At 46.5% G+C, this 24,895-nt stretch overlaps 8 protein-coding genes across 8 annotated transcripts; 5 read left to right on the top strand and 3 right to left on the bottom strand.

Annotated features, from left to right (window-relative positions):
- Window positions 1-12: 12 nt before the first annotated feature.
- Window positions 13-1,879, top strand: GLAREA_10431 (NCS1 allantoate transporter; the record flags this gene model as incomplete). Its single annotated transcript, XM_008080481.1, has 5 exons — window positions 13-269; window positions 318-499; window positions 546-903; window positions 951-1,555; window positions 1,602-1,879. The coding sequence occupies 5 exons, from the start codon at window positions 13-15 to the stop codon at window positions 1,877-1,879; spliced, it is 1,680 nt and encodes a 559-aa protein (XP_008078672.1).
- Window positions 1,880-6,939: 5,060 nt separating this feature from the next.
- GLAREA_10432 (MFS general substrate transporter) lies at window positions 6,940-8,920 on the top strand (the record flags this gene model as incomplete). The annotated part of the gene is made up of 4 exons (XM_008080482.1): window positions 6,940-7,165; window positions 7,218-7,415; window positions 7,467-8,148; window positions 8,197-8,920. 4 exons carry the CDS (start codon window positions 6,940-6,942, stop codon window positions 8,918-8,920), a joined length of 1,830 nt encoding a protein of 609 aa, XP_008078673.1.
- Window positions 8,921-10,728: 1,808 nt separating this feature from the next.
- On the bottom strand, window positions 10,729-13,141 carry GLAREA_10433 (P-loop containing nucleoside triphosphate hydrolase; the record flags this gene model as incomplete). The annotated part of the gene is made up of 3 exons (XM_008080483.1): window positions 10,729-11,955; window positions 12,001-12,880; window positions 12,930-13,141. The coding sequence occupies 3 exons, from the start codon at window positions 13,139-13,141 to the stop codon at window positions 10,729-10,731; spliced, it is 2,319 nt and encodes a 772-aa protein (XP_008078674.1).
- Window positions 13,142-13,948: 807 nt separating this feature from the next.
- Window positions 13,949-14,591, bottom strand: GLAREA_10434 (Dimeric alpha+beta barrel; the record flags this gene model as incomplete). Its single annotated transcript, XM_008080484.1, has 2 exons — window positions 13,949-14,022; window positions 14,303-14,591. The coding sequence occupies 2 exons, from the start codon at window positions 14,589-14,591 to the stop codon at window positions 13,949-13,951; spliced, it is 363 nt and encodes a 120-aa protein (XP_008078675.1).
- Window positions 14,592-15,536: 945 nt separating this feature from the next.
- GLAREA_10435 (P-loop containing nucleoside triphosphate hydrolase) lies at window positions 15,537-18,874 on the bottom strand (the record flags this gene model as incomplete). Its single annotated transcript, XM_008080485.1, has 2 exons — window positions 15,537-18,525; window positions 18,576-18,874. The coding sequence occupies 2 exons, from the start codon at window positions 18,872-18,874 to the stop codon at window positions 15,537-15,539; spliced, it is 3,288 nt and encodes a 1,095-aa protein (XP_008078676.1).
- Window positions 18,875-19,372: 498 nt separating this feature from the next.
- GLAREA_10436 (Class II aaRS ABD-like protein) lies at window positions 19,373-20,413 on the top strand (the record flags this gene model as incomplete). Its single annotated transcript, XM_008080486.1, has 2 exons — window positions 19,373-19,378; window positions 19,523-20,413. The coding sequence occupies 2 exons, from the start codon at window positions 19,373-19,375 to the stop codon at window positions 20,411-20,413; spliced, it is 897 nt and encodes a 298-aa protein (XP_008078677.1).
- A 944-nt stretch (window positions 20,414-21,357) lies between these two features.
- GLAREA_10437 (Multidrug resistance efflux transporter EmrE) lies at window positions 21,358-22,963 on the top strand (the record flags this gene model as incomplete). The annotated part of the gene is made up of 2 exons (XM_008080487.1): window positions 21,358-21,917; window positions 21,964-22,963. 2 exons carry the CDS (start codon window positions 21,358-21,360, stop codon window positions 22,961-22,963), a joined length of 1,560 nt encoding a protein of 519 aa, XP_008078678.1.
- A 572-nt stretch (window positions 22,964-23,535) lies between these two features.
- Window positions 23,536-24,561, top strand: GLAREA_10438 (Calcium-dependent phosphotriesterase; the record flags this gene model as incomplete). The annotated part of the gene is made up of 1 exon (XM_008080488.1): window positions 23,536-24,561. One exon carries the CDS (start codon window positions 23,536-23,538, stop codon window positions 24,559-24,561), a length of 1,026 nt encoding a protein of 341 aa, XP_008078679.1.
- Window positions 24,562-24,895: the final 334 nt, after the last annotated feature.

The following is a 24,895-nucleotide window of genomic DNA, read 5'->3' on the forward strand; positions in this document are numbered from 1 at the left end:
ACTTCTGCCAAAATGTTATCTATTCGAAACCGAGGCAGTGAGTTGGCAACTGCACTCAAGAAAAAGACAACCAAGGATGGCTGGGTCACTGAGAAACACACTTCTCCTTACTCTGAAAGTGACATCTGGACGAACAAGGACAGTGATGTTACACCACTTGAGCAAAGAACATGGACAACATGGACTATGCTTGGTTTTTGGATCAGTGATTCGCTGAGTGCTCAAGGATGGGAGGGTGCAGCATCTATCATCGCTGTAGGCTTGACTTGGTAATATTTCTACTTTTCGCTTCATTGAATCATGCTAATAAATCCCAGGCGTGAAGCTGTATACTGTTTAATATTGGGTTACACCATCGACACTATACCCATGATCCTGAACGGAGTGATTGGCGCGGAGCTGCATGTTTCGTTTCCTGTAGTGGCCAGAGCATCCTTTGGTTTTAATTTTTCGAAGTTTGCAGTCGTTATCCGAATGATCACAGCATTGTTCTGGCATGGTGAGTCCCTAACACCGCTCTTCAATCTATATGCTGATAAGAGAAGCGATTCAAACTTACACCGGCTCAACTGCAATGACACAAGTCATTCGAGCGATTTGGCCGTCATTTTTGGAACTGGAGAATCATATCCCAGAAGCGGTAGGCATCACAACTCAGCAGATGATATCGCATTTCTTGTTCTGGAGTTTACAGTTCCCGCTGCTTTTGATCCCACCATACAAGCTAAAGTGGTTTTTCGTTTTCAAGTCTGTCGTAGTAATTAGTTGCGCTCTTGGTATGGTCATTGGACTGTCCGTGCAAGCCGGAGGAGCTGGAGATATCTGGGAGCAAAAGGCGACGGTCACTGGGACAAAGAAGACTTGGCTTATTCTTTCTTCGATGTCTAGTATTACTGGAGGATGGTAAGACCACCTTTCTATCCCCAAGTAACATCACTAACGATTGGCAGGGCCACCATGGGTACAAACATACCAGATTTCACACGATACACAACCAAGACTCGACCCGTCTATTACCAAGGGCTTTTCCTTCCTCTCATCGGATCCGTATTAGGCGTTCTCGGGATCGTAGGAACAAGTTGTGCTAAAGTGCTCTACGGATCCTACATCTGGGACCCCCTTGAAATCGCCGCTCAATGGAACAGCCCCGGCGGACGAGCCGCAGCATTCTTCGTCGGATTTTCCTGGATAGTCGCCCAAATCGGCACAAACATATCTGCGAATGTTATCTCCTGCTCTAACGATATGACGAATCTTTGGCCCAAATACATCAATATTCGCAGGGGTACCATAATTACTACCATCATCGGTGGATGGGTCATGGTTCCCTGGAAAATTATCCATTCGGCCTCGAATCTGCTTACGTTCATGAGTGCGCTTGCTATATTCCTCGCGCCTATCGCTGCTATCATGGCTGCAGATTACTGGATCGTACGACGAGGTGCCGTCGATGTTCCTGCTTTATACCAAAGCCATGGCAGATACCGATACGATGCTGGTTTCAATTGGCGAGCAGCCGCCGCAATGCTCATATCCCTCGCTCCCAACCTCCCAGGTAAGTCCTCACCCTCACCCTTACCCAATCTCCTAACACATTTCAGGAATGGCACACGCCGTCAACCCCAGCCTCAAAATCGGCAACATCACGCATATCTACGACATCAACTATCTCTACGGCTTCTTCGTCGCTTTCATCGCATACGCGACGCTCAGTCTGCTGTTCCCGGCTACGGAAACGCTGATCGAGAAGATGGTTCCTGGGGAAGTGGAGTATTATACTGGGGAGGAGGTGGTGAATGGGGATATGGAGAAGAATCAGACAGGCGTGGGGGAGAAGAGGAAGTCGTATACGGAGTCGCTTACTGGAGGTGGTATGTAGGGTCTGTTACGAGATGTTGAAATTCTAAGATCAAAAAATGATATGAGCGCAAGACTGCCGTATATCATGCTATTCTGCAGAACTCGCTGCTGCGTGATTCGGTATTCTCGAAATGCTTGAAATGGGTATACCCCTGGCGTATTGTATTCTGCTGCTTCGGTAGGTAATCCGAGATCGACCCCAAGTTTCTAGAAAGCTGATTTCCTCAAGATAAACTGCCTGCTTCCAGAAAAGCTCAACGGCCTAAATATCGGTCGAGTAGCAAAATCTGCTTCGTTCGGCGACAAAAAGCCTATGGTTTTCATGTAGATATGAGAATGAAAATTTCTTGCGCATCACCTCAAATTGTTATCGCATCGCCGACGACTCGTCGGATATTCCATCATTTCAGATTCATTATCGTCTTCCAAGTCAGTCAGTACGAATTGTCTGATTTTCTGGAACCGAATTATAGGAATGGAAGGATTTGTCAGGTGTCCGAAGTAACATCATCCAAACGTTCCTCAAGAATGGAAATACAGCGAAAAGTGCCTTTCCCATCACGACCTACCCAGCTTAAGACTTTACCTTAGAAAAAGTGGACTCAACATCCTATTCTATATCCCTCACTGGCCAACATGCCAGTACACTCTCACGCTCCCTTCCAAACCGACAAATTCACAAGCCTCCGTAGCAGACGCCACTGAGAAGCGATAATACAACCCCACAGACCGTTTCGTGAACACAATCTTTATCAAGGCTAGCCGGCCAGGAATATCATATAGCGTGTTGGAGGCTCCGGACTTGGGAGATTCGAATTTGTCAAGCTGCCATGCATGCGTGAGAGTCGAGGATGATTTAGACTTAGTCTCCAGCTCTAAATTCGCGGACATTCTCTATAAGGGTTCTTATTTAGAAACAAATCATCCACATCGCCGTAGTTAAGGGTATAAAATTATTATATAAGCTACCTGGGAAGTGAGTTTTTGTACGTAATAATAGTACCTTTCTAGCAAAATTCAGACTAATAAGGGTTATGTTCCGAAATTTTCACGAGTTTACATAGATGTAGGAATTTCTGGATTTTGTATACGCGAAATAGAGGGAGGGTAGTTTGTCTAGCTAATAGGTAGGATGTTATAGTAGATAGGGTAGAAGGGAGTAAGAGTTACGGGGTTTACATTACGTGAGGAAGGTGCTGGACGTTGCTGCTGTTGTGTGGTGATCGGTCTTGATATATCTTCTAGTGGAAATTGATTATTCGCCTGTTATCCTTAACGTTAATTATTAATTTTGTTACATAGCGCTACGGATGTAAGTGCGTAAGTAATAAACACTGTAGATTCAAAAGTCGTGCGTTTTGTTAATAGCTTGAATTTGCGTTGTGTGTTGCTTATAGAGACGGGAGTTGAGTGCCATGATTATCATTATAGCGTTAGATTCGTAATCACTATTATAGCACCCGTTTGCAAGTTCCACCTCGTATAATCGAGATGTTTTGGATCTAGTACGAAAATAATGTCTGAATTATGTATAATCTCGAGACATGTACTATCGTAAAATCCCTCTAAACATTAAAGCATTAACGAAGAAAACAATTTTTTTTTTAACATCTTTCCCGCCTACTACTTACTGTTACTACAAGGGGAGGATGCTTTTTACGAGATAGATTATGGATAGCTACCTAAACTCCAAGTCGCGGAAAATTTAAGGGGAGGGAGAGATAATCGAAATAGGGTATATTAGTAGGCTACGGGAATTGACAATAGTTTATAAGAGCGAGATTTCAAGCGACGATTGGAGGTAGGTGTTAAGCTGTAATAATAACGATTTATTACGTAGAGTCTAGATCCGGGCCTTTAAATAGAAATCTAGGTCGGAAATACGTAGTAGATTTAGATCGATATAGATTTAATAGATTAGGAACGACTATGCATATCTACTTTCCTAGCCTCACTATATCGTTTAATACTTCGGGCGTCCTAGATTATACTAGAATTAAGCGTTAAGTAAAACCAATACTTGGGATTCGGATGTATTAAACGATACTGTTTATGGAAACAGTTCGCTCACATAAACTTCAATTCTGCTTATTCAAGAACTAACAAATTGTCAATTCCACTAAACTATGCCCGCGTAAGCTGTCACTTCGCAAGGCGATGATTAAACTAGTCTAGTATAAACCGGAATACTTTGAATCGTCATACAACTATCTCGTCACGCCCTCTTCCCGTCCTCCACATTCTACATCTTTAGCAAACACCCAGAATGCAAGCGCTTTCCGAATCGGGACACCACGCCAAGAGAAAGGATTGTAGCACGTTTTTTATTTCTAGAATATCTGGGATTATTAAAGGTGGACGAACGGCCTGAGACATGGGCCATGATACGACTTGAAGTGGATGAGCTATGTCGTGTTGAGTGACCCCTTCCATGCACTGACTAGGATCTTGGTAACTCGACGCTGGAACATGTTCACGCGTGTGTGTACTAATTTAACAACGGGAAACCGAAGGCGCGGATTGGCTTTAGTGGATGGGTGGGCGGTTTGAGATGAACTGGGAAGGTGTAGAGGAATTGCTTGGAATAAGGTGGTGAGATTTGGATGTTATGGTCGGTGTTTAGCTGGGTGAGTGGTCTATTCCTATAAAAGATCGCGGGGGAGTGGGTTCATAATTATCGAGGGTAGAAGTGACGGCCGCAAAACTGGGATTTAGAAGAGGTAAGGCGAAAAAGTTGTGAGACTTCTATTTCTGAGTTTAGCAGAAAAGTTAAGTGTGAGAGTAAAAGATTTAGTGTAAGCCTGTTCTTCTTCGAATCGAGTTTTGTTATATACTCTAGATATTTGAAAGTGTTCGAATGTAAACAATCGTCGTCGAGTTCTTAAATTTACAAGAGCGCCTAGTTGAATAAACTTGGCGAGAGTTTAGTGTTTAGATAAAGCTTGGGCATCGTACGTGGGAACGCGTATAAGCTTAACTTGTCATATTCTAAGATCCGTTAGACATTCTTCGAATTCATGAGTTTTACATATGACAAGTCTCTATTTATCTAGATGTGAATCTGGAAAGATTGGTTAGTTGAAAAAGTTGTGAGTGAGAATCAAGGTATGTGGTTTGAATTTAACTTCTTATGACTTGAGTTTCATTTTATATTCTGACTTGAAAAAAAGCGGTTGTTCTTGAGACGTTGGCTTACAGTTTGCCATCATGTCAACCTTGCTTTCACGAAGACCTCGAAATCACCCTCCTTTGGTTCGACAGAGCTCGTTCCTCTCCCTCTCACATCCATCATTCTCGAACATTTCCCCATCTAGCATTTCACGTACTTACTCTCTATCCCCCCCCGTTGCCCGCCGGGCTACCCTCCACCCGCATCCAACCGTCTCACTAATCCAACATCCTCTCCCTGTCCAACGTATGTACCTGCTTCTTTGGGTGGTTCGTTGCGTGGATCGTCACTCACTAAAGGTTGGAATGTGTCAAGCTTTCAGCCATACAGACTGGGGATGCGGGGTACACGGAGCGATGCAAGGTCAAGTGGATTTGTTGTGCTTACTTTGATGTACGAACGAGCCAGTGGTTTGGTTGGATTAGGGAGCCTTGTGCAGGTATGCTGGTGATGGTCAGATGCTGATTAGGCAGTGAGATGGATACATTTTAACCAACACCGAGTTCAATTGGAGCGAAGATCATTCTGCTGACGATTGAGTCATCGAGAATACGTGCATGGAGCAATTGAACGGCGTAGTAATTGCTCTTATCACTTACGCTTTTCAGTTATCAATACGATGATAGGAGAATTGTTTGAAATAAACTGACACGATATCTCATCCTCCCAAGTTCCATATGGCCATATGGCCATATGGATACATGATGGCCTAACCCGGATATGTCGGCGGATCGAGGTACCAACGCGAGCAGGTCGTGTTCTCGTACCGTATTCCGAGCCCCTACTCCGTCCCATGGCGCTCGGTTGTCATCAAATTAAGCCTTTTCGAGAAGGTTGTGTGGCTCGAACGCAGGGAACAGTGCTTCCATTTAAACCCCGAAACTGCAGCCCTCTTTTCGCCCGACTTTCATTGGGTGGAACGCGGGCGGATTCACAATATCGACGTCGAAATTTTCAGTCGCTTACTGCAGATCTTAGCCACACCCGCCGCCGAGTCGAAATCACCAACGTCACTAATGCAGGCTACGCCAGTCGTATTGCAGAGGCGTCGCGCTGAACCTCCGCGTTACATTCGCCTATCATGTCTTGCAGAGCGCAGGCCGGTGATTGGAGCAAGGAACGTAAGCAAAGGTAAGCCTTCCGAGGCAGCTGGGCAACGGCACTGTCAGCTTGGAAGACGTCTTGGAGAAGCTTGTGTGGGAGATGAAGAAATGTGAAATCATGAGGTTGTTGATATTGTTGGGACGAGGGGGACGAGGGAGTCGAGTCTCCACAACCAGACGGCCCGAAAGCTCGGAGTCGGAGACGGTCGGACCAGCAAGGGACTCAACCAGACCTGGCAGAGAAGATTCCACCAAGATTCCACCATGGATTAGGTGGTGGCAAGTGAGAATTCTGACCGAGATCTGCCTCTGCCTCGACCCGCACTACTACCGTGTAATTTCCAGCATCACCACTCGTGCGAGCCTCGAAAGTTCCTCGGTTCAATCTGACAGCCAGAGCCAGAACCGAACCGAATGCTTTTCACGTAAGCAACCGTACCCGTCTCGACCAGGAACGCTGCTCTTGCACTCGACCCGCCACTCACAAAGGTGAAGTTTATCTCTCTCCTCCAGCACGGAGCACTCTCCTGCACGTCAAAGTAGCTCTCCTCGGCTAGTCTGACTTCCCAACTCAAGCTCCCGGCCAAGCCAGACCAGGCAGGTGGGAGAAGTCGAAGAAGTGGAGGACGGCGGGAGTAACGTTTCTAGCACGCCCGTCGCGTCGCCCGATCTCTACTCGTTCTTAAATAGCCAACTTCTCCCTCGACCTCTTCGTCCCCCCGTTCCCACGTCGTCGTGTTACCCATTGACACCGGATCACAGATCGCAGATCGCAGACTCGTGCAACAGACGGAAGAGTAGTCAAACATGGCCGAACACGAGATGCAAGCAGCTGAGCTGCACGAGCTCGCGGTGGAACGCGGTGTCGCAGAGAAAAGAAAAGGATCGGTCGACCCTGAAAAGGTAAACCTCGACTTGGGATTTGCGAATCCAGCACCAGATCGCAAGATGGAAGTGGCGCTTCAAGAATCCGATACCGAAACTCCCGATGATGAGGAGCCAAATGACTACGAGAAGCAGAAGTTGCGACGAGGTTTGAACTCTACCTACTCATGACTCGAAAGGCCAATCTAACACATTCTCAGTCGGAGAGTCTCTACCACGTTCAGCGTGGCTCATTGCCATCGTCGAACTTTGTGAACGTTTCACCTACTATGGATGTCAAGGTCTTTTCCAAAATTACATTCAGAGACCTCTGGATGGATCTCTTGGTCGTGGCGCACTTGGCCAGGGTCATCAAACTGCCACTGCTCTGACCACTTTCTTCAGTTTCTGGTGTTATGGTGAGTAAAGATTGATTGATACATGGAAGAAGCTTTGCTAATACTTTTCAGTCACCCCAATTTTTGGTGCCATCCTCGCTGATCAGTATATTGGAAAATACTGGGCAATCGTAGCATCGTGCGGTGTCTACATTGTCGGTTTGCTCATTCTCCTCCTCACCTCCCTCCCAGTCTCTCTGGAACATGGTGCTGGTCTCGGTGGTTTCATCGCAGCAATTCTCATTATCGGTCTCGGAACGGGAGGTATCAAATCCAACGTCTCTCCCCTCATCGCCGATCAATACACCAGAAAGCGAATGGCCGTCAAGACTCTCCCATCCGGTGAGCGCATCATCCTTGATCCTGCCGTCACCATCCAACGTATCTACATGGTCTTCTACTGCTGTATCAACATTGGTGCGCTCTCTCTTCTGGCCACCCCATACATGGAGCGTGATGTTGGTTTCTGGTCTGCATTCCTTCTTTGCGTATGCATGTTCACGGTCGGTACCACGATCGTCATTCTCGGTCGCAAATTCTACGTCGTTCGACCACCACAAGGTTCCGTCATCACCAACGCCTTCCGTGCGCTCTGGATCATGATCAAGAACCGAAACATGGATGCACCAAAACCTTCTTACCAGGAGGAACTCGGAAATGCACGCCGCGTATATGCTTGGGATGATCAATTCATCGACGAATTGAAGCGTGCTCTGGTTGCTTGCCGTGTTTTCGTCTTCTACCCAATTTACTGGTGAGTCATATTTCTCCAAAATGATCATCCCAAAACTAATAGTTGCAGGGTCGTCTACGGTCAATTCTCTGGCAACTTCGTCTCCCAAGCCGGTCAAATGGCCGGTCACGGTATCCCCAACGATTTGATGCAAAACTTCGATCCAATCGCCATTCTCTTCTTCGCCCCAATCCTCGATCGTCTCGTCTACCCCATGCTCCAAAAATACCACATCCCATTCCGTCCCATCACCCGTATCGCTTTCGGATTCTTCGTCGCTTCCATGTCCATGCTTTACGCCGCTGTTCTCCAACACTACATCTACCAAGCCGGACCATGCTACGGCCATCCTCTCTGCGACGCCTCCGTCGTCGACGGCGTCGCCCAGGGAAATAACATCCACATCGCCATCCAAACCCCCGCCTACATGCTCATCGGTATCTCCGAGATCTTCGCCTCCGTCACCGGTCTCGAATACGCATACATGAAAGCCCCACCCTCCATGAAATCTTTCGTCCAAGCCATGTACCTCCTCACCAACGCCTTTGGCTCCGCCATCAGCGAAGCCTTCATCTCGCTCGTCGGCGATCCAGAGGTCATGTGGCTCTTCACGGGGTTGTGCGCGGGTTCGTTCGCGACCGGTGTTATCTTCTGGCTGCTGTTCCATCATCTGGATGCCCAGGAGGATGAGATGAATGTGCTCGATGCGAAACATGATGAGTTGGAGAACAAGAAGGCGCTTGCTAATGCGAGGGTCGGTAATGAGGGGACGGCGGAGGCGGCGAGGATATAAGATGTAATGATGAGAAAGTTGAGGGGGATGATTAGCGCAGCTTTAATGGCTAGATAATGTAATTGAGTGATTTGCTCTTAATACCGTTTCATGAACGTGACCAATTTTAGACAGTGGGGTGTAAGATATCTGCTGCTTACAACTTCAAATTCCAGGTCTGACGCGAAATATCACATCAACGTCCTAATAATTACAAAACGATTCAAACAACTCCCTCCACACGAAATGACTTCCCTACGCGTAAACAACCCACCAACAGCACACCGAATCTCCGTCAAGTGAGTGCCAATGCGACTTCTACTTCTATGTCATCTCCTCGAGCGAGAGTTTAATACTGTTCGTTGTCTGTGAGATGAGTCTGAGTCGAGAGGTATTGAATGAGATATGAGATGCTTGCTATTTGAGTCTCGTAAGCGACCCAGCGATCATTCATTAAGTAGTTAGGCCAGAAGAAAATGTCCGTAAGGACTGTCTTTCTCGTTGGATTCGAAGGAGGGAACCCCGACCACCAGTGGACGAGGGACTTGGTCTGGGAGGTGATTTGTTGTGTGTAGTTGCTGCTCGTCTGGGGAAGTGAATTTGTTGGTGAGAGGGGGGGAGATAAATGGCTCTGCTATAATTGGTGTATGTTATAGGTGAGTGTCGAGGTGAGGAATATGATGGGTTTCTCGTCTATTCGATGCTTTTGACTTCTAGAGAGGATTTTGTCGCAAAAACGCTGTTGTGAGTTCGTTGGGATTAATACGGCGGTTTTGTGTAAGGAGTTTCTTGGTTTTGCGAATAGATAAGTAGGTATCTTACATAGGATGAGGCAGAGGAGCTGTATTGTCTTGTGGATTTGACACTCTTGAGAAGGTGAGATGGAGATGGGGGGAATAAATCTCGAGGTTGTGTTAGGGTGTAACTGGATGCGTGGATAAGGAATCGTAAGTATATAGATAGGGGGAAGAGTGAGAGGAGGTTGTTTAGCTTATATTTTTAAAGGTATATTCGAGTTAGTAACGTAATATAGCTAAGCTATTTTGCTTACAAAATCCGAGTTTACCTCGTCGGTCTCTTATACTAACGTGTTCGCTTAGACAAGAGAGTAATACGGGAGGTAAAACACTAAGAGGTTATAAGTGAGAGTCGCGGAAGGTTTTATTATATTTTTTGGAATTCTGCATTTTAATTTTAAGGAGGGTTGTAGGTCGAACGAGAAAGTATTATAATCTAGAATAATAAGATTTTATCTCTATAATAGTATATATTATATCTTATAAATAACGTACTTCTAATATTATTACGTATATACCTCTATAGTTTAAATATTAAGAATTAAGGTTAGTCTTTACTTTAGAAAATTTATTAAATATAGCTTAAAGTTTTCATTATTTAAGAAATCTAAATAACTAAGATTCTACTATTTAGAGTATAGAATATTCTTCTATATATTATTATTCTATATAATTATAATAGTTATAAAGTACTTTTAGAGATTCTTATAATTTATATAGATAATAGAATGTTTTTTAAGCTACTTAGTCTTATAGAATTTCGCTATCTTATCTCTCTAAAGTCGATAGAATAGATCTATTAGCGATAGTATAGACTGAAAAGTCGAGAAGAGTTTAAAATACTACTTATTATTAAAATTTACTACTATTTTAAGATAATTTAGTTATTCTAAAACAAATAGGTATTTAAAAACTTTATTACTAGAGATGTAAAATAAAGAAAGTATTAGAAACGTAATCTGAAATTTCAACTTTCTAAAAATATCTAAAACATTTATATTATAAAGTCAAGCCTATTCAAGCCAAGCTACCTTACAACAACGAATCATCCCCTCTATCCCCCTTATTCTCCTCCCCAACCGTCGCAAGATACTTCTTGAAATTATCACTCATCTCAACCACCTTCTCAAAATGATCCTGTCTCAACTCAATCTCCAACGCCTTTTTCTCTTCCTCCTCCTCCCCAAGCCCCAATTTCGACATCTTCTGCATGGCCTCGTACTCTGCCAACGCCACGGCCGTCTGAAACGCATTCCGGATCTCTCGCCCATTCCACTCGATGTCCTTGAGCACGTCGTCGGAAAGCACGTATCGTTTCGCGCCAGCCTTGACGTTAACCTCGTCTCCCCGCTCACTCTCCAGTTTCTTGAAGAATTGCAGCCAGATCCTCTTCCGGCCTTCAGAATCGAGAGGTTTGTAGCCGATGTACACATGTATACGACTGAAGAACGCAGGATCGAAATGGCCCACCCGATTTGTCGTCAAAAACAGAATCCCACGATAATACTCCATAGCACGCAGAAACACGCTGACCAGCCCATTCCGCGTGAGCTCATTGACCTCTCGTCGCTCCAGATACACATCCGCCTCATCAATCAACATAACCGCGCCCCAGATCTCCGCCAGCTTAAACCATTTACTCAACGACTCCTCCACGCTTGCCTCATCCGTCCCAATATCCCCACACGTCAGACTCAACAACGGCCGCGACGTAAACTCCGCCACGCACTCCGCCGTGAACGTCTTCCCGGCCCCAGGCGGCCCATGAAGCAGAAATATCTGCCCCTCCCCTTTATTCGGGATCGGATCCGCGGACCACGTGCTCTCCGCCTTCGTGTTTTTCTTGTTCCGTGACGAACTGTATTTATGCACCAACGCCTTGATCAGCTCCTGTTTATCGCTCGGCAAGACCAGATTCTGGATCGCCTCCGTTTTGATCTTTGGGTCCCGGCAGAAATCTACGTCGAGGGCTTGCCATTTTTTGGATTTGAGGTCGAATCCCATGATGCGGCGAGGGAAGAGGAAGTAGCGGTGTTTGGTTGGGTTGCCGTCTTTGTCTGTTGAGAGGTCGGGGGTTTCCCGTGGGTCGATGTTTTCGTAAGAGCCCCATTTGGTGTTTACGCTGGCGGCTTTGCGCTTTTCGTTGCATTCGTCGCAGTCGCAGTCGTAGTGGAGGTCGGCGAGGATGCCGGTGTTGTCGTCGTCGACGTCGAACATGGGGGCGGGGTGTTTGGATACGTCGGACCAGTCTGCGTATGTCTGGGGTTGTTAGGATGATTCTTTATGGAGGGTAAGTGGACTTACATAGAAAGAACCTTGGTCAACAACAACACGACCCTCATACCATCTCTTCGGCTTCTCCTTGACAGTCATAGAATATCCCTTATAATCCATCTGCTTCCCCATCAACAATTTATAAAACTTCTCACCCCGCTCCTCAAGTTTCTTCCTTGGTGACAGATCCGGACTATTATCAATAAACTTCGCCGGGAACACTTTCAAAGATGTAATTTCCCGCTCTCCCTCGAACGGAGCAATTTGCACCTCCATCTTCCTCCGACCAACATGCGTACCATTGAAATCAAGATACCACATCGTGATTTTCATAGCACTGACCTGGCTGAAATTTGGGGTACTGAAAGGGGTGCAGGATTGCACCACGAACCCACCACGTTGGTCATCAATGTTGGCATACACATCCATACCAGGCTTGAACAACATCCAGAGCATCTCGAAAGTTGCAACGGGTGTAGGTTTGATATATCGTGCATCCTCTTCGAGAATCTTGTCTCCAAGATTATCCTCGAGGTACTTCTGCAAAACGCTGATATGATGAAACGTCTCCGCATCATCGCATTCCTGTTTATACGCTTCAAGCTCCTCTCGATGATGCACCAAGATACTGAAAGGCTCTTTGATGGTAATGGTGTTTCCAAGCAACGATTGACCTGGGTAGTAATCGACAATCGCTCTCAGAGCCTTGATGATTGGCTCCGAATGAATGATCAATTCTTTTTCTTCCATCGACTTTTCATCAAAACTGTTGCCGCCTTCTTCTTTGTTGTTGTTTTCCGCTTCCTCGAGGACGTTCTTCTTGCTTCCGACTCCGCGCTTGTAGATGCTGGGGAACCAGACTGCGACGCTGTAGAGGACTTCAAGAATTGGAGTTCCGCCATTTGCATATCTGACCAAATTAGTAATAATTTTTTGAACTTTTCGTTTCTGATACTCACGTTGTCTTTTTGAGTTTATATGGCGCATCTAGAACTTTCGTTCCCTTGATCTCGCCCGCGAAATCCTTGTATTGGACTTTGTAAATGATATCAGGACAATCATCTCCAGCCTTAGAACCCGTCTCATTGTTAGAAGCCTCGGGAGTTCCCTCATCACCATCTGCTTTGACAAGCACATACTTCTCCCCTTTCTTCTCTGCGGTATCAGCCATTGTGACGGTAAGTGTAAAATATTTTATAGTGGAATTGTTAAAAGGCAGAATTGAATCTCTCCAAATCTGATGACCTGAATAAAAACAAGATACAAAGAGCCAAACCTACCTCTCTTTAAACAAAACCAATGCGCATCTCCACGTCAATCAAAGCTGTAGCTGAAGGCTGAACCCTCGCAGCGGTGAGTCAAACGGCAAGTCAGCTCTCGGCAACGCTGATGCCTACCTATCATGCCTAAAGCGCACCACGCCACCTGTACTTCGTACCAATGAACCTCTCAACATGTAGCTTACTGCGTCAATAAGGCTGTGAAAAGCACGATTAACGTATAATCTGACATGTTTAGCGATAACCTTCTTATGCGACCCCCACTATTCGCATGCCGTACCCCACAAAGGCGACCTCGCCGTCGTCCACGCCGCACACAGCCGGGATCCACATTTAGGTGAAGATGTATGCGATGTTAGGTGTTTGAAACATGAAGATGAGAGGGGATTTCGGTGAGTGACTACCTGTTTTTAGACATATTTATTTCGCGCAATGGAGTTAAATGATGGTTCGGCGATCAAGAAACTCTTTCATTGCTGCAGATCAGACAGCTCAGAATCCGACCTGGAATGACCTGCTCAATAACACCGCTTTGAGCTGGACGATGAAGCTTTGGTATACATGTACGCAAAGAAAGCCTGAGGGCTGAGCAATCCATACGATTAGTAATAATCCCATACACAAAGTCGAGTCCCCAAAAACTTTGATCCTAAAGCCCCGCTCAATCGCCATCAAATCGACCTCGAACCATCCACCATCTACACTTTTTGTGAATGTTCGGGCTTCACATACGTCCACTCAACCGGCAATCTCTCGAAAAACTTAAATTCCCCTATTAATAATTAGCAAAACGCCCAAAGCCGAATCCTTCATTGCACCACCAGTGCATTGCAAAACCGAGGAGAGGACACCCTTCAAACACAAGAATGTTGGACACCGATTTTCCGAACTTCCAATACTCCTCCCTTAAAAGGCATATTCAGCCCACTCCAAAGGGAAATTACTGCATAGGAACAAGTACAGTTTGCAAAAAAAAGAAACCACCACTCCATCAAGTCGGCCTTCCCTCACCCTCCCATTCCACCCCCGCAAAGCCAAAAAGATAAACTCACTCTCCGCAACAAACATCGGTACCGTCTTCTCCAAATAATCCTTATAATACTCCTTCTTAAACTGCACATCAAAAAACCACTGCTTATCCCTCTTCCACCCCTCCACCCAATGTATCACCCCGGGTTTCTCGGGGTCGATGAAGACTTCGAAAAATGTGCATTCCGGCTCTGCAGTGACGAGTTCGTAGATGGGATGGAAGAGGGATAAGAATTTGGGGATGTTGGAGGGGTCGATGGTTATGGTGACTTCGAGGGAGAAACCGGGGGAGGGGGTTGTGGGTGGTGCCATTTTTGGTGATGAGGTGATGGAGAGAGAGAAATTGCGAGGTGGTGTAGTTGGGTATGTGAAGGTGTATATACTTATGCCTAGAACGACCGACTGCGAGTAGTACTCGTATTGTTGTTAAGATGCGCCGGATTCCTTGGCATTTCGAGGGTATGTGCCTCATCAATGGTGGATATAACCGGAGACCTAGGCACTATCAGCTTTGCTATAGATGCTTGCTTGAAGCTATCCAACACTTGGCACATAGGGGATTTGGAGCTACCAGACGGCAATCCACTCCGGTCGCTTTCAAGAGGGTTGTCTCAACGCGCATAGAAAATTTCCGAATTTCCGTATGATTTCCTAGGAGCGTCAACTCGGATGCGTTATGCCAATCCAAGATGGTAAAAGTCATAATATGCAACCGTGCCTCATGTCGGCGTGCGAGTTGTTGAGCCCTAACACCGAAAGAGAGGAGCGCCAAGGTGTAATTGATTTGTAAGAGCATATTTGCAACCGTAAACCGTTGGCATAATTATCCTAATCACAGTAAACTTGATACACAATCAAATGAGGCAAATGGTGGCAGTAAAGCTGCATGTTGATTACCTAAATATAGTGCAATACCCGTGAGGCAACACTGCTTAATCAGCATCTAATACAACCTCAAACATATCTTGGTACATGACCAAGTTTGCCATTTTCTTATCCTCCAATATCAGTCTTATCAAAGCAATCCTCGCAAACGAATTTATGCGCGTCACCCTATCCGAACACTCCTCACGCAGCTGGTTGGGCATGCTTGAATGTCGAAGCCAGGACGGCTTTAATCGGTAGAGCCCACGGCCCAAGTACCGAGCCTGTCAATCCACGAAATGTCGAGTGATTGAATGACCGCTGGTGTTTTCCGGGTAATCCGCTTTTGTTAGGTGCATTGTCCAAACGAAGTTAGGACATCACAAAAGTCGATCAGTCGTAGCCGCCACCAATCTGGCTAGCAAAAGCAGTCGAAACACTTTTCTCGTCATCGTCTAGACGTCGGCCACTGAGCAATGAGCTTGAACCGAATACGCTACCGGCATCACCAGTTTTGTAGTCTGCAATACGACCACCGGATTCGACATAGCGTTTCAAGCGATCGGATTGACTCAGACTGGTTTGCTTTTGAGCAACATCGTGAAGTCCAGATCCAAGGCTTACGCCACCTTGGCCAATCCCTTTGCCATCAATGACACTGCTGGTGGTATCGGTAACCTCGCTTGCTGCAACAGACTCTCCAGTAACGCTCTCTGGTCCACGTCCTCGAGCTTTCTGTCCATTTTGACGAGCACGGGGATCAAGACCAGGCCAAGTGTCAGGGTTGAAGTTGTTGAACATCTGTGGGTAAGCGGAACCAACTCCTGCACCTCCAAGAGCCGATGAATGTACGGAAGAGACATCGTCGGGGATATAGCTCATGATCGATCCAGCATCATAATCTTGAGGAGCCTTTCCAGGTGCGCCGGAGCGTCCGTTAAATGAGGAATGTGCCATTTGGTAACGTTGTGGGCCACGATAGGTTGTCTTGGGTCGGCTGAACTGAAGAAGGGACGTTTGCAAATTCGAAAGAGGTCCTTCGACCAAACAGTTGCGTTCCTTGAAATGAAGAAGTAAATAATGCCAGAGCGGATGCTTTGACAAGACCTTTGGATTTCCGAGAATGACAAGACCATACTTGGCACGAGTCAGAGCGACATTCAGACGTCTCGGATCGCTCAAGAAACCAATACCTTGGTGGTCGTTGGAACGGACACAAGAGAGCACAATGAAGTCTTTCTCTCGGCCTTGGAAAGCATCGACGGAAGCGACCTCAATCTCCTTGTAATTTTCCTTTTTGAATGTGCCAGTATTTTGCATGGAACTGACAACAAAACTTCGCTGGCCCTCATAGGGAGTGATAACTCCAATGTCTTGTGGCTGAACTCCGGCTTTGAAGAATCGAGTGACAATCTTTTCAACATTGGACGCTTCGGTTCGATTGAGGTAGGAAGTACCAGATGCAGAAATTTCTTCGTTTCCAAGGTTAGACCAGAACATCATTGGTGTATCTCCAACTGGCCATGGGAAGTCAACGTCGCGACGGAGCCTCTGCTGCATTGTGACACCGTTCTGGAGAGAGCCCTCATAGAACATGTTCGATGGAAATTGTGACAAACAAGGGTGCATTCGGTACTGCACATTCAAGCGAATTGGTGCGAGTCCGAGAATGACAAGTCGCTCAAACAACGATTGATTGAGTCCAGCTTTGGCGGCCTTTTTGTTCATAATGACGGGACCCAACTGCTGATGATCTCCAACAAGAACAACTTGTTTGCAGCCAAGTACCAAGGGGATCATACATTCCGGTTCAGCGGACTGAGTAGACTCGTCAATGAGCACAGTTCTGAATTTCATCTTGGCCAAACGTGGATCTCCAGCACCAACACAAGTACAGCAAATGACATCTGCACTGTTAAGAATCTCTCGTTCGGCAGCTCGTGTAAGTGTTTTGAATTTCTTTTCATCCTGGCTGGACAATTCTCCAAGTTCGCCCTTGAGTTGAGACAATTTGGTGAGTTCGAGATTGCTGTCGTTCATTCGAACCTGCTCGTGTAGAGACAGGAACCCAACCGTAGATTCCACATCTTCACGAGATTTTGCTGTGAGGCGGACAACTTTGAGACCAGTTCGATGAATGCGCTCACAAAGTTGATCAACTGCAACATTGGACGGTGCGCAGACCAGAACCTGACCGCCGTTCACTTTGGCTAGATGATAAATGATTGTTGCTGAAGTGACCGTCTTTCCAGTACCAGGAGGTCCTTGGATAAGACTCAGTGGCTTTTGCAACACGCTCTTGACTGCGTTGATCTGACTACTATTCAACTCCGGAAGACCTGGTACGCTGAATTTCTTTGGCATCTGGATCTTCATTGGAGCGGCAGCAACCTCGTGACCCAAGAGTTTGTGAAAGATGTACCCAGACACACTCATTTCATCAACTGCAAAGGTTCGCATTGCAAGCTGCATACGGTCATAGGAGGTCGCCTTCCAAACATAATCGGCAGAGAAATTATGGGTGCACTCAGTTGGTACTGATTTGTCGTTGCCAACTTTTCGCAATTCGATTGTGACCTCGTCAGACTGGTTGTTTGGGATCTTGATAACATAGCCAACACCTTCCCAGACAGGTCGCAATTCTCCCTTGTACTTCAGACGCATTTCATCGCCGACTGCAAGTTTTACATCGCCAAGCTCGATTTTCGGCAAGACGAAGCTTGCAAGATGCTTATTGTTGAGACCATAATCCCAACGGATGATCAAACCATCTTCGGATTGCGCTTCCTTGAGCTTTCGATCGTAGTCTGCTTCAATCTTGACAAGTGGCCCAAAAACATTCTGGTACTGGTACGCATCGTCGTATTTCAAAAGCACAGGCGCAGGGTCGTCGTCAATTCCGGCAGCTTTCTCAAGGTCGGCAATAGTGGCACTTGAGTTATCCTTCCACATTTCTTCTAATTTTGCAATCATTGGTGGCGTCAAATGTCGAGCACGGAGCTGTTCAGAGTCTGTCGGCACGGACACCAACCATGGTAGGAATGAACGATCTTCGATAAGTGGTTGCCACCGGGAGATGTCCCAACTCATATCCTTCGAAGACGGAGTGGAAGCGCAAGGTTGGCGACACAGTAGAACGACTACCGTATCAGATTTCGCTGGAATAAATCCGAGAAGGAAAACGTTCTTGGTACCGCAGTTGTAACATTCGAGGACCGTATCTCCCAGCGTGGACAGAGGATGAAGCTGAACTTCCTTGTGACGGGCCCGAACAAGATGATTGACAATATGGGAAGAAGTCGCATTCCCCCGAGCGCTACAAAACCATTTTGTACATCCTAGACACTTGACAACACAGCTAGGGGAGTGTATTCCGCAATATCTTCAACAAGTCAACCAATATTCGCAATGCGTCTCTGCAGAGGCACTTACGCGCAAGCATGAGCTGGCAGTTCTTTTTCATCCTCAACTCCTCTGAGCCCTAGAGTTTTCATTCCCTCCACCGGCATGCTGGCCAAACTTTCCGCATCATCATCGTCGAAGACCTCGGTCTCATTATCATCGTCGTCGTTTCTTCTTCTGCTAGGTCCCAGGCCGCCCCGTCCACCATATTGCCCGTAGAGAAGGTTTTCGTCCGGGTCGAGGTTCGAAAGGTCGTCGGCGCCTGCATTGATCGCAGCTGCAGAGTCTGAGATCAAGTGGTTTCCGAGGTGAGTAAATGCACCCTCCATGGTTGATTGTACACTCAGGCCTGCAGAACGGAATGAGGATTAGCCAACGAACAGACCGGAAAGGAAAGCAGAATGTGAGAAGGGTAGCAGGATGCGCTAATTGCCACGAAGCTTATGGTTCCAGAATGCGCTACGGAGTTGTATACTCACAGTCTCCTTGGGGATCTCTTCCAATAGCCTTGTGTGGCGTGAGGAGAATTGAATATGTCGAAACGCGCTGCGGTCGATCAAGTCATTCTCGTGCTAAATAATCCCACTTGTAATCCGGGCGCACTTTATGCGAAGGTTCGGAGGCAGAACACGTTTTCGAAAGTAATTAAGTCGTTGTCAAATTCACTATTGCTGTTCGGTGGGATGAAGTTAAAGCCGTGACCTAGGGATAAATCTACAAACATTTTAGCGCGTCGGCCCGAAGTAAATCCAGTAGGTCAAAAATATTTCCAGAACTTTTTGCGACGACATTGAATATTGCCTTTCCGCAGCAAACAGGATTCAAGTATGATTGTGAGTATATCTTTGCAGCTCATTCCACATTTGATTATTGACTCCTCGTGAGATATCATCTCTCTGAAAATATGCCATGTTTTCAAGCACAACTTTTCTGCAGTTGCCCCTCCCCGCGACACCCAGCTAATTCGATTTGTGCAGCGCAAACAAGCCCGCCAACGTCGCGACTATCTTTATCGTCGAGCTCTGACTCTCCGTGATGCTGAGATCTCTGAGAAACGGGCGAAACTTCGATCGTCTTTAGCCTCTGGAAAACCTTTAGATCCTGCGATTGCGAATGACAAGACATTACGGCAGGATTACAAGTACGATGAATCGAAGGCGGACAGGACCACAAATGAAGAGCTGGATTTGGACGACGAATATGCGCAGCTATCGGGAATTGTTGATCCGCGTGTTCTGATCTCTACCTCGAGAGATCCTTCAACCCGACTTTCCTCGTTTGCGAAAGAGATTCGACTATTGCTTCCAACATCCATCCGATTGAATCGTGGTAACCTAATCCTTCCAAACTTGGTACAATCGGCACAAGCGTCTGGTCTTTCGGACATTATCTTGTTACATGAGCACAGAGGAACACCGACGGCTTTAACATTGTCGCACTTTCCACATGGCCCGACTCTCTCGTTTTCCCTTCACAATGTCGTTCTTCGCCACGATATTCCCAACAGTTCGAGAGGAACTGTAAGCGAGTCGTATCCTCATCTCATATTCGAAGGATTCACGTCACGACTCGGACTTCGGATTGTCAAGGCACTGAAGCACATTTTCCCGCCACGTGAAGCCATTACCAACAAGACCAAGCTCGGCAGTAGAGTTGTCACCTTTAAAAATATTGAAGATACCATTGAAGTACGACACCACGTATTCGTGAAAACTGGATATCAGAGCGTGGAGTTGGCAGAAGTTGGACCCCGTATGTCCATGAGGTGCTTTGAGATTCGGGGAGGAACGTTGGAGAATAAAGACGGAGACGTTGAATGGCGGCTGAACCAGTACACCAGAACGAGCAGGAAGAAGGATTATTTATGATCACTTGAATTTTTGTGGAGGTACTGTTGTCATTTAGCGCGGCGTTCAGGAATAAATGTATGGGACATGTAGGTACAGGAAACATACACGGCTCTAAGTCGCACATAAGACGCGACCTTATCTATCTAAACCTTCTATAGTCTATCAATTGTGCTGTTTCTCATAGACTTAATGCGGCCCGATAACTACAAGAAAGGCACGGGTATGGGCGTTATGCTCAACACGGCTGCTGTCTTGGATCATGGTATGAACAATTTGGGTTCTAAGAGGAAGGATTGAGTATGTGAAGTCGGGTCCAGTGAATAGTCTCATCTGCCTTCGTAGACTACAAATTAAGAGTTCCACTGCTCAACTCGGGGATTTGTAGCAAGAATAATCTCCTTTCTGACAATGATTATATTGCTACTAATATGACATCCTCGTCAGCCTTCTGGGCCCTCGCGGGAAGTGTTACGCGGCGATTGCGTAGGGTTTTCACGGTGATTGTGTCGTGACCAGGAGTGTTGGCTAAGAAGTTTTATTCAGAGCTGGAACTCAGTTTGTTGTGCTCGTAGGAGTTTGTGTCGAGGAATTCCAAACTGGAACTCAACAACATGGATAGGAATACTGCTCAAATTGAGTTAATTCGAGAAATCTTATCACCAGTAGTCAGGGTCCTGTGATGAAATCTAGCGTGGGGAACCCCTGTGATGCCGTGCCAAGAATAACGTGGGGCGGAGCCGCAATCCAGCGCTACGGGCGGCATACGGGTCCTGAACAACGTAATATTTTGTTCGTCGAAATGCAACCGTGTTTGGAAAAGGGTAATTCTTTTATTTCATTTCGCAACTTCATCTTATTTCTTTACCACTCTCGTTGCATCCTAATTCGAAGCAAGCTGTTTCGCACGGGGTCTTGAATATCAGAACTAAGCAATAAAGCTCCTCCACTCACAAGTCGTGTGAATGTCTCATCGAGGTCATCCTCTGCCTGGTACAAGTACCCAAGCCACCAGACATTCAACACCACCTCCGATCACCTGGCAGACACCATTATCGCAGCCAGTATCTAGAGCTCCTTCTCGACCTGCTTCCGCAGAGCCAGGAGCATCTCACAAGCACTCGAACGGCAAAGGTTCTGGTGTCAAATCCCCACCCTTGGAAGAGGACGACTTCAGCGATTTTGGTTCCGATTTCGAAGATATGGATGACAGGAGACCGACTCTGCATAGGCCGACGGATGGGCTGTCGCATCAGCCGTTATTGAGGCAGGATGAAGATGATATGGAAAGAGGGAGACCGAGCTATTCGTCCCCCGATCCGCCGTCGGATCGTCCAACACTATTCACAAGAAGGTCTACCATGAGGAGTCGCAGTCCCGATACACAGGCGAAGCTGGCGACGAGGAAGAAATACACTTATGCCGCGTTTTTCCTGGGATTGAGCCTGGTTAGTTTCGTGATACAGACGGAGACTGCGGTCTATATACAGGCGGAGCTAGGGTGGAATAAAGCATATTGTATGCTGTAGGTTGAACTTTTTTGAAACCGGGGGCACTTCTAACACACGTAGTTATTTCACTCACGGATCGTGGTCGCTTCTATGGCCTACCCAGCTCCTAATATTGCGATTACAAAAGTGGAAAATGCCGTGGAAAACATTTTGGAGGAGACACGTTTACCTGGTCCGGACGACGGCGCAGATGGTCGAAACGCAGGAACTATCAATAGCGCGAGGTCAACGTTCTGCGCTACGTTATATGATACGAATGACGGCTCTGGTTACCACTGCACTCACCGTGGCGGGAGGTTCGTGGTACGTTGCAGTTGACATGACCTCTCCCTCGGATCTCACAGCGATTTATAATTGCTCAGCATTCTTTGCATACGTATTCAGTGTACCTCTGCTTAGAGAACCCCTCCGCGTCGATAAATCAATTGCGGTCATGATTGCAATTGTAGGTGTGATGATAATTGCCTACGGCGACAAGGACGAAACTGTTGGCGATGACGGGGAGAAGAAAGAAGCGAAAAATCGGCTGGCGGGAAACATCGTGATCGGCATTGGGAGTGTTCTCTATGGCTTCTACGAAGTACTATATAAAAAGCTTGCGTGCCCACCCGAAGGAACAAGTCCAGGACGAGGAATGATATTTGCGAATACCTTTGGCTCATTAATTGGAACTTTCACACTCACCGTACTTTGGATTCCGCTTCCGATTCTCCATTACATGGAATGGGAAACATTCGAACTTCCTCATGGCGATGCCGCTCGACTCCTTTGGGTATCTGTTCTCGCTAATGCCATATTCTCTGGAAGTTTCCTGGTATTGATCAGTCTTACTAGTCCAGTATTGAGCAGTGTTGCTGCGCTGCTCACTATCTTCCTCGTGGCTATCGCCGACTGGGTGTTCACCGGGAAGGCCATCAGCCCAGCTGCGATGGTTGGAGGAATTCTCATTATCGGCGCGTTCTGTATGCTAAGCTGGAGTACCTATCGAGAGATGGCCGAGGAGAGGAGGAGAAAGTCTGTTGATATTACGGACTCTGACAGCGATAAAGACGATGCCTAGCGAGATATTGCTGATGATTCAATAGAATAGACATCCTTTTAGAATACATCGCCATTTGAATTTGTCTGAGGATTACGTTCGAGCAGATAAACGATGGCGTCTCCCAAAATGACCGTCGTGATTGATCACTCAACTTGAAAATGTACGATTTTGACTATGGGGGTATTTTTGATTCGGGTCATTGGGCTAATTGGGCTATATTGGGTCACGAACGATCATCCAATCTCAAAGGCATCGCATCGGCAGCTGAAAGTGACCTTTGTGCTTGCTCCCAGGGTAGCTTTTGCTTTTATTCGTTCCAATGCACCACTTCAAATCGATCTCGGCTTCGGGTTTGGCCTCGGAAATTTCGGGGCCCTCTACTTACCGTACCAGGCGGGCAACGGGCACAGCAACGTCTTCTTATTGTGCGCTGCTCGGAATTGCAATGAAGACATAGATATGATTGGGTTCGAAACGCAGTAAGCTGACGTAAGAATGGGAAATCGTTGGGCCGGTGAAATTTCATCAACAGAGGCAAGACAAATCTTTTGAACGAAACAATCGTACAACTTCTTATTGCACATTTCAAGATGTTTTTCCGATTTCTCGCGACGGTGTCCCTCCTAAATCAAATTAGAAATTCTCATGCAGCCCCAGCGAGCGAGATTGATAGATATCCTATTGCACCTGCAATTCGGATTCTACACCAATTTCCCAATCTAACGTCAATCGAAAACATCGCTGCTCGTCCCAACGGCAAGCTACTGTTGACTCCTCTCACTTCATCATCTGTTTACTCACTAGACCCGACTTCACCTGCTGTTGCAAATATTATCTATACATTCCCAAACGCAAACACGCTGCTCGGCATCACGGAATATGAACCTGATGTTTTTGCGGTGGTCGCGGGACCTGATGGATCGAACCCTGCTATACCTTGGGTGATTTGGAGCCTAGATTTTCGAAAGTGCGTCACAGGAAACGATGTCCCAGAGGCTCATAAGATTGCAACATTACCAAAAGCGTTACTTGTCAATGGATTAACACATCTCGCACCCGGAAGCCCTTGGATCCTCGCAGCTGATTCTCAGCTCGGAGTTATATGGCGCATTAACACTAAGACTGGAAGATATGAGATTGCCATTTCGGATCTTTTGCTGGCACCAGGCACAGCATTTGGTATTACTTTAGGGGTAAATGGTATTCGAATATCTGGACATCATCTCTCCTTCACCAACAGCCTACTTGAAGGCGGTCTATTTGCGAAGATACCCATCAATCTAATCACGGGTGCGCCACTTGGGAACGCTACAATCATAGCTCGCAATGGTGTTTGTGATGACTTCGCTATAGATACGAAGGGAAATGCCTGGGTTACGCAAAATGTTCTAAACGGAGTTCAACTCATCAAACCAGACGGGAGTTTTAGTGTAGTTCTAGGAGGGCTGAATAGTACTGTTTTCGAAGGGGCTACGAGTGCAGTATTTGGAAGGACGGTAAAGGATAGGAAAACATTGTATGTATCAACGAATGGTGGGTCGGGGATTCCGATTCCTGGGACGTTTAGAGTTGGTGGAACGGTTGTTGCTGTTGACACAACTCGAATTGGCGGCTAATACGAACGCCCATTGACACGGCGATCGGCGTGAAATATTTCACCCAAATCGGTTTGTTTTTAGTGGCGTATTGAGAATATGGAGACCATAGACAGCCAGACGGCTTTTGGTAATCAAAACAGCCACTACTCAACCTACAATATTTTGTGGGTTGGATGAGCTTCCTACTGCGTTTTGTTACAAGTGTCTGCTTGACTCAAGACCCTAATTCAGAATTTCAATCTGTATCCAATATTATTGTACACAAGTATGGAAGCAAAGTGGGAGGAGATCCAAAGTTCGCCTATAACAATCACCCATTGAGTGTCTACTCTACGATCTTGGGTGATGAACA

Source organism: Glarea lozoyensis (assembly GCF_000409485.1).
Source record: "Glarea lozoyensis ATCC 20868 chromosome Unknown GLAREA13, whole genome shotgun sequence".
Taxonomy (NCBI): Eukaryota; Fungi; Ascomycota; class Leotiomycetes; order Helotiales; family Helotiaceae; genus Glarea; species Glarea lozoyensis.